This window comes from Octodon degus, unplaced genomic scaffold (genome assembly GCF_000260255.1).
Source record: "Octodon degus isolate 3935 unplaced genomic scaffold, OctDeg1.0 scaffold00026, whole genome shotgun sequence".
Lineage (NCBI taxonomy): Eukaryota > Metazoa > Chordata > Mammalia > Rodentia > Octodontidae > Octodon > Octodon degus.
Genome location: NW_004524602.1, coordinates 10,789,993 through 10,803,314, shown reverse-complemented (window position 1 = coordinate 10,803,314; position 13,322 = coordinate 10,789,993). Strand labels below are relative to the sequence as shown.

At 51.3% G+C, this 13,322-nt stretch overlaps 1 protein-coding gene across 2 annotated transcripts in view; it reads right to left on the bottom strand.

Moving 5' to 3' along the window:
* Positions 1-13,322, bottom strand: part of Parp16 (poly(ADP-ribose) polymerase family member 16) — a 38,553-nt gene that overhangs the window by 5,507 nt on the left and 19,724 nt on the right. For both annotated transcript variants that reach the window (XM_004628813.2, XM_023712709.1), the window contains exons 3-5: positions 5,619-5,753; positions 4,583-4,789; positions 802-973 (exon numbers count right to left, since the gene is read on the bottom strand). In XM_004628813.2, coding sequence (XP_004628870.1) covers positions 802-973; positions 4,583-4,789; positions 5,619-5,753 — 514 coding nt within the window. The remainder of the gene's footprint in view (positions 1-801; positions 974-4,582; positions 4,790-5,618; positions 5,754-13,322) is intronic.

The following is a 13,322-nucleotide window of genomic DNA, read 5'->3' as shown; positions in this document are numbered from 1 at the left end:
GGGAGAGGTGAGAGGTTCGAACTCCAGCAACCTGAGGCTGACAGCTTTGTGGAAGCAGCCACTTAAAGGACTGAGCTAGGGCCAGGCCCCCTCGGAGCAAAAAAAAAAAAAAAATCCTTCTGCCTTTTGGGGCTGGGGAAATGGCTCGGTAGAATAAGTGCTTGCCTGGCAAGCACAAGGGCCTGAGTTCAAAACCCCGGTTCCACCAAAAAATAAAAATAAAAAGACTGGGCATGGTGGCACGTGCCTGTAATCCCGGCACCTCAGAGGCTGAAAACAGGAGGATCACTACAAATCCAATCTGTGTAGTGAGACCCTATAGACCCTGTACTAAATACATTTAAAAAATAAAATAATAAAAATTAAAAATTTAGAAATAATAACAGTAGTTTAAAAATCCTTCCCAAAATGTTTTGTGTTCTTCTTTTCTCTCCTTCCTTCCCTCCTCATCCCCACCAGGGTCTTGCCATGTAGCCCAGGCTGGCCCCAACTTGCAATCCTCTTGCCCCAGCATTCCAGTGCTGGGATTACAGGCTCCAGATGTTACCCTGACCCATCCTGTCCTGCCTTCTCAGCTGTCCCCTTGCCAGTCCCTTCCCCACTGACTGCCTTGCACCACGCGATCTTTTCCACCATGCCTTCAATCCCTAAGCTTCCCCTCCCTGAAGCCAGGCCTTGCCCTGCTCTGCCTGCCTGGCATTGCCCCAGACCCAGCAGACCCCTACCACACTAGGTCCTTCTCCACCATCCAGCTGCACCCCAACAGAGGCCTGCAGCATGTGTGGGCAGGGGATCACTCACCCTTCTTCTTGATTTGGCACTTGACGTCCGGATGGTCAATGACCTCACACACGGCCACACAGCTAAGGATGGGCCCGAGAAGGCTGTGCTGCCACCCATGGCCATGGGGACTATATATGAGGGCCAGGCTCAGGTCACTTGTGAGGTAGGTCCCCTCTCCAAACAAGGATGTCTGTGATGACAGAGGCCAACAGAAAAGGAACACATGAATGTGTGCATGGAGAGTTGGCACAGCAAGGTGGTACCGGTCTTTGTTCAACAGAGCTGTAAACACAAAAACTTCCGTGCTGCCTTTTTTCCCAGTAGGACATAGGATCAAGTAACCTATGACATCATCATAAGATTTATTACTAAATACATTCCATGTGACAACTGTTTAACTGATTGTGGATTTGGCCACCTAGCCTGGCAAAGGAACAGTCCCCTGTGGCCAAGGTTGAGTCAGAAAAACACAGACATCAGAGTCCAAACAGACCTGAGTTAGAATCCACCCACAACCTGGCAGGGTGTATAAGCTGTGTCTCAGTCTCTCCATCTATGAAATGGTGCTTCATAAGGTTGTAGGTGAGGACAGAAAACATTGCATGGGACACCTGAGACATGAGAGACAAGGGTGGGAACCGCCCATGGGCCCTTACGTTGTGGTCTACATTGTCACTGCTGTTACACAAAAGCATTAAGACAGTTACACTGATGGGCTTACAAAAGCAAAGCATGCCCTTGTGTACAGGGGGGAGGAGACACCTGAGGGAGAGGGTATTCTGAGTCAGCCCTTGGAAAACACATGAGTCCCTCAGACTCTGTAACCAAAATCAGGAAGCAGCCATGAAGGCTGGGCTAAGTCTGATTCTGCATTCATGCTGGTATTGGCTAAGAAAATGCCCCAAATTCAAGGAGGCAGCACCCCCTGAGTGGGTGGGTACCAAGGACACCCTCCATGAAAAGCATAGCAGGCAAGCTGAGGCTGTATGGTAGGCTTGGCAAACACATCCAAAGCAACTGCGGCTGGCCAAATGGCTCAGCGGATTAATGCGCCGGCTTAGGCAGATGCAGGGGCTGGGAGTCAGACCATCCGATCCCTGGGCCTGCTGCGCTGGCCCCACCCCTGGGGCGCACTGAGACAGCAATTGAGACTGGGCATGGTGGTGCAGGCCTGTAATCCCAGCACTTGGGAGGCTGTAAACAGGGTTGGTGGTATAGCTCAATGGACTAAACACTTGCTTAGGTAAGTGCAGGGGCCAGGGTTCAATCCCTGGCTCCGCATGCCACATTGGCCCCACCCCCACGCACGCTAACCCAGCGAATGGAGTCTGGGCATGGTGGCGTGTGCCTGTAATCCTAGGGAGGCAGAAATCAGGAGGATCACTACAAATCTGGGCTGTGTAGTGAGACTCTACACACACACGCACACGCACATGCACACGCACACGCACACAAACTAGAATTGTCCTATTTGGTGACACCAGGCTGCCACATTGCTACACCCCATACGCAAAGCTTAGGGGAATTAAGACAGACCCTTGGGGAGCTCCTTGACAATGTCCCCAACCCTCGCAAGCTCACAAGCTGACAGAGATTTTTCTCCAAGGCTACCAGGCACCCTCTGATCTGACACTCACAGCAGTTCTCCATCTATACTTGTCATGACTTCACCTTTCCCGGGACTTGGGCAGCTCACACAAGGCTGCAGAGAGTAGAAGGGCACACAAGTGAGGAGTCCGGGGTGTCTCTGCCGTGAGAATAATCCCACAGCTGCAACTGGCGCTGGGCTTGCCAAGCAAGCTCTGCACCAAAACTCAGGCAGAGAATGCCGAGGGTTGATTCGCTCTACCAAACGACACCTAGAAGGCACCTCCAAGCAGCAAATACCCAGGGCTCTGGAACAAGCGCTGTATGCAAGACCATAACCTGCAGCACCTTCCCCAGGCCGACCCCAGGATGAAGCAGAGGCCTACCAGCTCCAGGAGCCCGGCCCTCATTCTAAGCTGAGAGCCAGCGTGAGCAAGCCTGGCATCCTTAGGCAGAACCACCGACACTAATCAGATGCAGCAGGGCTGGGGAGAGGCTCTCTAGCCTCGGGGTTGTCTCTGTCCACACTGAATCTGTGCCCAGGAAGTGCAGCCAGCCACTCTGAACAAAGCAGACAGTGCTGGACTGGGCACTACCCCAGATGCCCTCTGCGGTCATGATAAAACCAGCCCCTGCTCTACTGGTCCTTGGCTGGGGCTTAACCTTGGTAGCCACAAACTGTTCCAATCCTCTACTGCAGGAGGAGAGTAATAGACTCCTTGTCTCCCATACAGGGGAAACTGAGGCTCGGAAAGCTCAAATCAGTTTGCCCAGGGCCATAGACATGCCCAGTTTTCCTCTGACACCTTACTAAGGGGTGAAATGAGTGCCAGCAGAGGAGGGGGGAGGCTGGCACTGATGTGACTCTCAAACACGAGAGGACAACAGCTCAGTGAGGGCAGGAGAGACCCTCTACTTGGTGCCTCTCTGCGTGCACATCGATTTCTCCCAGGCTGACATTCTGGAGTGTTCCCTAGAGGCATGGTTCTCAGAAGCCAGCCTGCTTGTGGATCAGCAGGGATCTGCAGTGGGGCTGAGACTCCAGGTGACTCTGAGCCACACTTTGGAGCTAGGGTTGGTCAAACACTGGGGTTACTGAGGGCTTTCAAAGCTTGATGTCCCAGAGACATCTCTGGCCTACATCCCCACAGTCTGATTTAATTGTCTGGGATGAAGCAAGGTACCGGGTGTTTTTGTTTTGTTTTGTTAAAAAAAAAAAAACCTCCCTAAGTGCACTGGGGAGATAGCTCAGCAGTCTAAGCACTTGCCTAGAAAGCGCAAGGACCGAGTTTGATCCCTGGTACCACATGCTTTGCTGGTCTGAGGAACCCCAGGGACACTGTGCGGTCATGGAAATCAGGCGTGGTGCTGCACACCTGTAATCCCAGAGTTGGGGAGGCTGAGACAAGAGGACCACTATGAGTCTGAACTGCGTAGTGAGACCCTGCAGCTAAACAAATAAATAAATATTTTAAAAAGCTCCCCGAGTAATCTAAATGTGCAGGCAGTGATAGGAGCCACCTGCACTTCTCGGGCTGTAATCAACACAGAAATCACCTGGAGGTCCTGACACACTGCAGGTGGGGGCTGGGTGTGGCGGCACACACCGGTACTCCCAGCACTCTGGGAGGCTGAGGCAGGAGGAGTCCAGGTTTGAGCCCAGCCTGGACATCTTAGAAACTTAGCAAGACCTTGTGTCAACACAAAAAACAAAAAGGGCTGGGGATGTAGCTTAGTGTGAAGGCCCTGGGTCCAATCCCCAGTGGTGCAGTATAAAAGTGAAGGCTCTGGGTTCAATTTTGCAGTAAGGGGAAAAGAATTTAAGTGAATCAAGGAGTCACAAGGTCAAACTCGTGCCCAAGTGTCTGTATTTTCACAGGCTCCTCGGCAACGGAACCACTGCCAGTGTGCAGGCCACACGGAGCAGCCAGGCCTTAGAAAACCAATACATGGGCTGGTGAGATGGCTCAGTGGTTCTAAAGCACCTACTTAGAACAAGCTAAACCAACCAAAGCACAGGGACCACGGTTCAATCCCCCAGCACCACATGCCAGCCAGCCCCGCTCCCTGGTGGGCTGAGCTGGCCACACACACACAAAATAAATAAATTAATTAATTTTAAAAAAAGAAAAGAAAACCAATACATGCCCCCCATGCCCCCAGGGGCTGCTCACCCCTACTCCATGCATCCCCATTTCAGCAGGGTCCCCACCTTGTTGAGGTGGCAGTGCAGCCCATTGTGGATGATGGAATGGAAGTTTTCCAGGCGGCTACCATGGAAGGCGTAGATGAGGTCTCGTTCTCCTTTGGTCTCATAGAATTTGGCGTTGGCTGGGTTGAAATACTCGATCTCAAACAGGAAGTCTGGGACAGGGACAGGCGTGTGAGGGGTACCAGTCAACTGCTGGATCTTTTCAAACTTGAAAATACAAGGGAGGTGAAGAAGGAATCACATGATTAAGAAGAAATATGCGTATGTGCCAATTCCCCACAGGAATGGAACATATACTAATTAGAAAAGAACCCTGGCAAGCACAAGGGCATGAGTTCAAACCCCGGTTCCACCAAAAAAAAAAAAAGAAAAGAAAACATAAAAGGAGTTGCAACTTGATTTGAGCAGCTGCTAAAATACAGCCTCCTATGCCCTTGGGTTCAACTCCTGAGGTCCCAGCTCACCAGAAAAACAGGTTTCATAAAGACAGAAACAATCATGTACAAGAAAGCCCAGAGCTCAGGGCTCAGGACTGCTCTGGGCTAATCCCATTTTCCCCTACAGCAAGCTGAGAAGCGCAAACCACATCTTCCAAAAAGCAATTGCTTCTAATGCTCCTAACCCTTTTCCGAGTATTTCTGCTTCTATCTTTAATCACTTCATGAAGAAGAAAGGTACGACAATTTGCGAAAAGCCATGACAGAGAAGGGCCGGACAAGGGCAGCCACTCCGGCTGTAGTCCCAGAAAGGGAAATGATGTCACCTAAGATCACCCGTTCCACACCGACCACTCAACAACCCACAAAATCACAAGACATGGTGTTGTCTCCTTCTACCACTCAGTGGCAGGGGTGGTTTGTTGTTCAGCAAAAGCTAACCGACAGAGACAGGAAATCAGGGGCTCGAGGATGAGGATGAGGAGGAGGAATCTGCATTGTCAACCAGTTGCTCGGGTTTTTCCAGCGCATGGGGAGGTCTCAGGGACCCCAGACTGGTGTGTCCCAAACCCTGTGGTCCTAGGAACCCGCGATCTCACCTCAGCCTTCCCTGCGCTGTGGATTGTCAGGACCTTGGAGGACAAAACCCAGCTCACCAGGTCCCAGGCCCGCTGGTCTTTGTCCCCAGAGGACAGAAGTTCTTGCAAGCCAGGCAACCTGCTGGCATCTTCGAGCTGCAGAGGGAAAACTTTCATTAGCAAGGACCCCGACAAGGTGGTGACCAGGGGCCCTCTAGCGGCCAGGCGGGCCCTTGTCACTTGCGGCCATCAAGGAATTGCCTATGGGGGAGACTTTCGAGTCCTCGATCCCTTTTCCAAATAATGCCAAACTCTGAAAGCTCTGAACGCGACCGATTTGTTGGGCTCTTTGCTCTTTGTTTTCTAAACCCTTACCTGGTACAAAACTTGGCCTGAACTGACAGGTTTGTTCAGTCTGCTCTGCTAGGATCGCCGCATTTGTGGCGGAGCATTTCCGCGCCTGCAGCCCCGGGCAGGTGGTTCTGAGCATGCGCACACGCAAGCGCGGGTAAAGGGCTAGCAGAGCCTTGGCCTGCAGCGTGAGAGTCCGCTGGGGTGCTCTACGCCTTCTTTACTGCTCTCCCTGCTACCCTCACCCCCAGGATGGGCACACCATGTGCGGAACCGGCCCCGGTCCTTGTGTTACCCAGGGACCCATAACTGGGCATCTGCTCTGTGCCAGGCCCTGTGCTGGGTGGGTAGAGGAGGCATTAGAGAGACTCTTCAAAGTCTTCCAGCCCACTGGGTGGCAGAGCTTAGAAGTATCTATCGCCATAACTGAAATCTACAAATGCGGGGTCACGTGTTGTGTCACGGCCGTTTCACAGAGAAGGTGCTCCAGCCCTGAGTCTGCCAGGCAGGGGCCTGGAAGCGAATGTCAACAAGGAGAAAAGTGGATGGTGGCAGCCCAGGCCAAACCTTCCCTCTTGGGATTGGGGACCTCGCGGAGGCTGCCAGACCCGTGTGTCAGTTTCCTCTGACACCTAGTGGGGTAATCTGAGAGCCAGCCACTTCGCTGCACCCCACTGAAGGTACCAAGTTAGACAGGGGCCCACAGTAGTCTCCTGTCCGTCTTTTCTCTCTCTTTTTTAAATTTTTTATTTATTTGTGTGTGTGTGTGTGTGTGTGTGTGTGTGTGTGTGTGGCCAGCTCAGCCCACCAGGGGGCGGGGCTGGCTGGCATGTGGTGCTGGGGGATTGAACCGCGGTCCCTGTGCTTTGCTAAGCTTATTCTAAATAGGTGCTTTAGACCACTGAGCCATCTCACCAGCCCTCTCTTTTCTTTTTTTAGTTTGTTCCCTCCTTCCTTCTTTTGCTCGCATACTGAGAACTGAACCCAGAGCCTTTGTACTGAGCTGCACCCCCAGCCCTGTGTAAATTTTTTACTTTGAGACAGTATCTGAATAAGTCACTAAGGTGCCCAGGATGGGCTCTAACTTGCAATCCTCCTGCTCAGCCTCCCGGAGTGCTGGGATTCCAGGATGCCCCGCCACCCCCAGCCCCTTCCTTCTTCTATTCTGGATCCGCTTGTGCTATCTCAGAACACGAGCTGAGCTCTCTGCCACTGCAGCTGCACCTACTAGTCCTGCTCTCAAATCCTACATGTGATCCACAGCCGTCAGCCATAGCCCAGACCCAGGGACCACCCCTCCCCAGAGAACAGGCAGCCAGCGAGGTCCTACAGAGACCCAGTGTGTTCAAGGGGGAGGCCCCCCAAACCCAGGCGGACCCAGATCTTGGATGAGCTCCCCTATAGGGCCAGTCCTCCCCCAGCCACCCACCAAGGCAGGGTCCTGTGTTCCCTGGGGCTCTAACTGGACGCTGCCCTCCTGGCCCCCTCTGCCCACACCCTTTAACCCCCTGACTGATCTTTGGGCTCCACTTCATTTTTCACATCACTCTGCAGAAGTTAGCAGGGCTCTTCCCTGCCTTCATCTCTAAACGACCTTCTGGAAGCCAAGTAAAGTTATCAGACAAAACAGTCTGCCCGCTTAACTGTGATTTCAGATAAACAACAATTGCTTTTTTTTTTTTTTTTTTTTTGCAGAACCGGGGATTGAACTCAGGCCCTTGCGCTTGCCAGGGAAGCACTTATTCTACTGAGCCATCTCCCCAGCCCCAACAATTGCTCTTTAGAATATATATAACTCCTGCGATATTGGGGCATTGTTACACTATGAAAAGTACCTGTTGTCCATCTGAAATTCCAATTGAATGAGGTAGCTGACATTTTTATTTGTTAAACCTAGCAACCAGGGAGCAGTGGCACATGCCTGTAATCCCAGCACTCCAGGAGGCTGAGGCAGGAGAATCACAGGTTCAAGCCCACCCTTGGCAAATGAGTGATTTAGCAAACCCCTGTCTCAAAAGGAAAAAAGAGGGGAAGTAAATAAAAGAGTAAGGGATGTAGCTCAGTGCAAAGGCTCTGAGTTTAATTCCCAGTACCATCAAAAGAAGAACCAGGGGGCTGGGGAGTTGGCTTAGTAGGAGTTGGCTCAGTAGAATAAGTGCTTCCCTGACAAGCACAGGGGCCTGAGTTCAATCCCTAGTTCTGCCAAAAAAAAAAAAGAAAAAGGAAAAAAAGAACCAGGGGGACTGGTGAGATGGCTCAGTGGTCTAAAGCACCAACTTAGAACAAGCTAAGCTAAGCAAAGCACAGGGACCGCGGTTCAATCCCCCAGCATCACATGCCAGCCAGCACCGCCCCCTTGTGGGCTGAGCTGGCCACACACACTCAATAAATAAATAAAAGTTTAAAAAAAAAAAAAAGAACCAGGGGGCTGGTAAGATATGTGGTCTAAAGTGCCTTCTTAGTTCAGACAAGCTCTCAGGGATCGCAGTTCGATCCCTGGCACTACATGCCACACCAGCCCTGCCCCCAGGGTGGGCAGAGCCAGCCACCAAAAAAAAACCCTACTAACAACTGTAGCTTATGTAGGCCCTACTCTAAGGCCTGCTCTGACTGCTGTACCTAACATGGCCTCCTGCCACAAACCCCACCCTACCCTGACCTGTCTTTCCCCCTCTGTGCTTCTCACCTCCCTGGCATGACACGCCAAGCTTCAAGGCCAGCCCCAAGTTTCTGCCCTGAGCCGTCCCTGGCCACCCATGGTCTGTGTGCTCAGCTATGATGACAGGGTCTCATGTGGTGACCAGATAGCCTGAGGCACCTTAAATCCAGTTGAGACAAACACTGCCTGAGGATAAACTTCATTTCACTTTTTCTGGAGCCCTGGCAGCCAGGGTGGAGCCAGGCTCCAAGTTCAGAACGAGATGCTGACGGCCACTGTGGAGCCTTGACATGTGCCGGGCACAGGGCTCCACACCATGAAGGTGTCATCTGCCAGGAACCTGTTTTAAAGGTGAGGCACCTGAGGCCCAGAGTAGGCACCTCGTCTGACATCACCCAGCTCTTCAGTGGCAGGACAGGGATGTAGGAAACCCAGCGATCAAATGCCACTCTACTCCCTAAGTAACACAAGCCCGATAACAACTAGCTGTGCCGAGGGCCCGTCTGTCACAGGTAGGAAGAACCATATCATGTGCAGGGCAGGGGACAGAAACGGACAGGGTGGGTGAGAGCTCTATACCACAGTTCAGGACAGTGAGAGGCATTGCCCGCAGCTGGGTGGAAGGGAGTGCGTTCAGGAGAAGGTAGGCACTTCCGAGGGGTAAGGGAGGGGGTTGAGATACAGCCACAAGGAGACAGAGGGCACCTCTCTTGGGCCTTAACTCCGGGCCTGCCACCCAGGAAAACTGTGGCATAATTCTTCCTGAACCCCTTACACCTTCTCAAACAGTTGGAGCCTCGAAAGCTAGGTACATCAGCTGGGCATGGTGGTGCATGCCTCTAATCCCAGTAGCCTGGGAGGCTGAGGCAGGAGGATCACAGGGTTGAACCCAGCCTCATCAATTCAGCAAAAACTTGTCTCAAAATGAAAAATAAAGGGCTGGAGAGATGGCTCAGTGGTCTAAAGCACCTACTTAGAACAAGCTGAGCAAAGCAAAGGGATGGCGGTTCAATCCCCCAGCACCACATGCCAGCCAGCCCTGCCCCCTGGTGGGCTGAGCTGGCCACACACACACACACACACAAACACACATACACACACATAAATAAAAATAAATTTAAAAAAAATGAAAAATAAAAAAGGACTGGTGGTGTAAGTTGGTGCAAAGAACCTGGGTCCAATTTTCAGTATCACAAATTTGTATTTTTATGTATTTTTTTTTTAATTTTAGATTTTTTTTTTTTTTTTGTGGAACCAGGGATTGAACTCAGACCCTTGCGCTTGCCAGACAAGCACTTATTCTACTGAGCCATCTCCCTGGCCCCTGTTTTTTTAAATGAAAGATGCATCATGAAAGGAAAAGCCCTGGGCATAGCATCTCCAAGTATGAGCTTGATGAGAAAACTGTTGGGGTCACCACCCAGGGACAGAGGACAAACACACTGCTGGGCCCTAAGCCGTTACTCATGAAAAGACTGCGGTGTGCTTCCTTCTGAGGCAGTCAGAGACTTCAGAGCTGCTCTCGCCTAGCATGGTGACTCTTCACCTGGGCCTGCAGGGCTTGAGAGCCGTCCCTGCGCTCACTCTGTATCTGTCTCCTTTTTACCTTAAACCTTTGGGTGGGGAGGGTCGGCCAAATAGCTCAGCGGATTAAAGCAAAGTGCCTAAAAGCAGGAGCAGGGGCTGGGGGATCCCCGGCCTACTGTGCTGGCCCTGCCCCAGGGTCTCATTACAGGTGCGTGGTGGCGGGCCTGTAATCCCAGCTCTTGGGAAGCTGTAAACAGACGGATCACTATGCATCCTATCTAGTAGTGAGACCCTGAACACCCTGTAGACCTTTCCCTAAAATACAAAAGCCTTTGGGCTGGATCTCCGCTCAGCTCTTCTTACTGGCAGGCTGATCCCTTAGGCACTGTCTGTCTGAAAACTGGTGCTACAAAGTGTGTTGGCCCTAAATGTACCTAGCTCAGCACCCTTTAAGGCCCAGCCCGCCCCCCAAGATATTCAATCAGCTGAACGTTCAGCTGGCAGCTGTTGGCCCCAGAACGGGTGCCCAGATGTCTCTTCGATCATCACTCTGAACCTGGGGTCACCTCGATGCCAGCAAAGCCTCTGCAGAACTGAAGCGGAGGCTGCCCGCCCCTGCAGGAGCAAGCACATGTCTGTCCCTTTTTTGGTGGTGGTGCTAGGGATTGAACACAGAGCCTTTTCACTAACTGCAGCTCCAACTTTTTTTTTTTTATATATAGGGCCTTGTTCAGTTGTCATTTATTTATTTATTCATTTTTGTAGTTTTAGGAAAGGGTCTCCAGGGTGTTCAGGGTCTCACTACTAGATTGGACTCCTAGTGATCCACCTGTTTACAGCCTCCCAAGAGCTGGGATTACAGGCGTGCACCACCACACCCAGTCTCAATTGCGGGCTCAGCACTGCACAAAGGCAGGCCCAGGGATCAAACACCCGCCCCTGCATCTGCTACAGGCGCCTTAATCCGCTGAGCTATTTGACTGGCCTATTCAGTTGTCCTTTAGATCTTCCTGCCTCAGGCTCCCAGACTGCTAGGATTACAAGCACACACCACCACCCTGTTGGTGCTGTGTTACTGGTTCCACAATTTGGGGAGATAAAAAGGACCCAGTTTAGGGTCAAATTGGAAAGTATTCTTCACACTGAGACCACCTACGAGTTTTTAAAGCGCCTCATCCACTGGGCAAGAATGGCGGGCCTAACCCTAACCCTAACCCTAACCCTAATGATTGGCTGGTGGTAATGAGGACAATTCAGGAGCTGTCACACTGGGTGGAGGGCAGGGGTGAGGAAGATCTGGAGAAACTCTTAGACAGGGTCAGGTCTAATTCAACCCTTGGGCCAAGGCACAAGGCCAGAAGCCCTACCCCACCCAATCCTCAGCCAGCCTCGGCCAGAAGCTGGGGATGCAAAGAGCTCCCAGGGTCAAATCAGAGAGGACTCAGGGCAAAAAAGCTATCACAGTCCCTCAGACAGGACTCTGAGCTTTGACTCCAGGGACAGAGACAAGATAAGCCCCGACTCCAAGGGTGAGGAGTTGGTTGAACAGGTTCTATTCCCAGGAGGCAAGGACCAAGAAAGGAATTTACACCAGCGCTCCCATGTCTGGAAGTCACGGCAGCACACGTGTGACAACACGCTGCAGTGTGGAGAAAAAGAAACTTACGTGGTGGAAAGTAGTAAAACCCTCTCACATGACTTCCAAGGGCTTTTCTCTAAACAAATGAAAGACTTTTATATTTGTTTGCATTTTCAGGGAACCACAACACGATCCAGAAGGAGCCAAACACTCTTCTTTTTAAAAGTTCAATCCAGGTGTAGTGGTGCACATCTGTAATCCCAGTGTTGCAGGCAGCTGAACTAGACAGAAATATTACAGGCAGCCAGACAGGGTCAGGCCCTCAAGGAGACAGCACGGAAGACAAGCTACCTTGCAACTGTGAGAGAGATGGATGCTCCTACTGTGAGCCAGAGCTAGAGACCAAAGATCGAACAAATGCCCACTTCCCTAAAGATAAGCATCTGGGATTGATCAGCACTTTAAGGAAGCCAGGAAGTCACTAATCCGATTGCTACCAGCTTCCAGATAAACTCCTGCTATTTTCATGCCCACTTGCTACGTGACTCGCTTCTCCATTCAGTTCTGGATTTAATCAATTTTACCTAAGCAACAGTGCTTGGAATCTCATTGGCTGACCATAGTTTTGTCCTACCTCATGCCCACCTAAGTGAGTTCCCACGTTCTCCACTTTAGACCCGCCTCACTACCTGGTTTTATTCTGTAAAAGTCCCTGGAAGAGACAGCTTCCCTGGAACAACCTACTCAGGCCTCACTTCCGTCCCTCTCTCTTAGACAGAAGCTTTCTTTCCTCAATAAATATTATGCTATTCACCTCTGCTCCTAAAATTCATTCTACCATTTTAGAGAACACAAGCTTGTCCCAGGTAGCCTTCAGGTCGGGAGTTTCATTTCTTCCATATCACCAGCACTCTGGGAGGCTGAGGCAGGAGAAGCTCAAATCTAGTCCAGTCAGGGCAACTTAGCAAATTAGAAAGACCCTGTCTCAAATTAAAAAATAAAAACAGGCTGGGTATGTGGCTCTGGGTTGAATACCTAGTATGAAAAAAAAGAAGGAAGGAAGGAAAAAATGAAGAATGGACAGACAAATGGACTGGGTGTATATTCAATGGCAAATCACTTCCCTACCAAACACAAGGCCTTGAATTCAATCCCCAGAACTGCAAATGGAACAGAACACAGGAAAGCTAAAACGTGCACTCTCCAGAGGTGGTGCCAACCCCCACCCCGTGAGCGGCCTTCTCTGGGAAACTACTAATTATAGCCATGGCCAGGCAGCTAAGAACCTGTAGCCTGGGCCGTCCTCCCTGCTAATTGCAGCCATGTCCAGGCAACGAGGAACCTGCAGCCTGGGCTGTCCTCCCAACAACAGTCTCCAACAAGGAACGTGACAACAGACCATATTGTTGCAGCCTGCCTGTGTTTCTCCAGTGACCCTTGAGGGAATGAATGACCTTCTGGGGCTGGCACAGTAAGTCCCATATGCAGGGTGACCTGGCCCTATAAAGAAGGGGATGTTGGGGCTGGAGAGATGGCTCAGTGGTCTAAAGCACCTACTTAGAACAAGCTTAGCAAAAGCATCAGGGACCGCGGTTCAATCCCCCAGCAC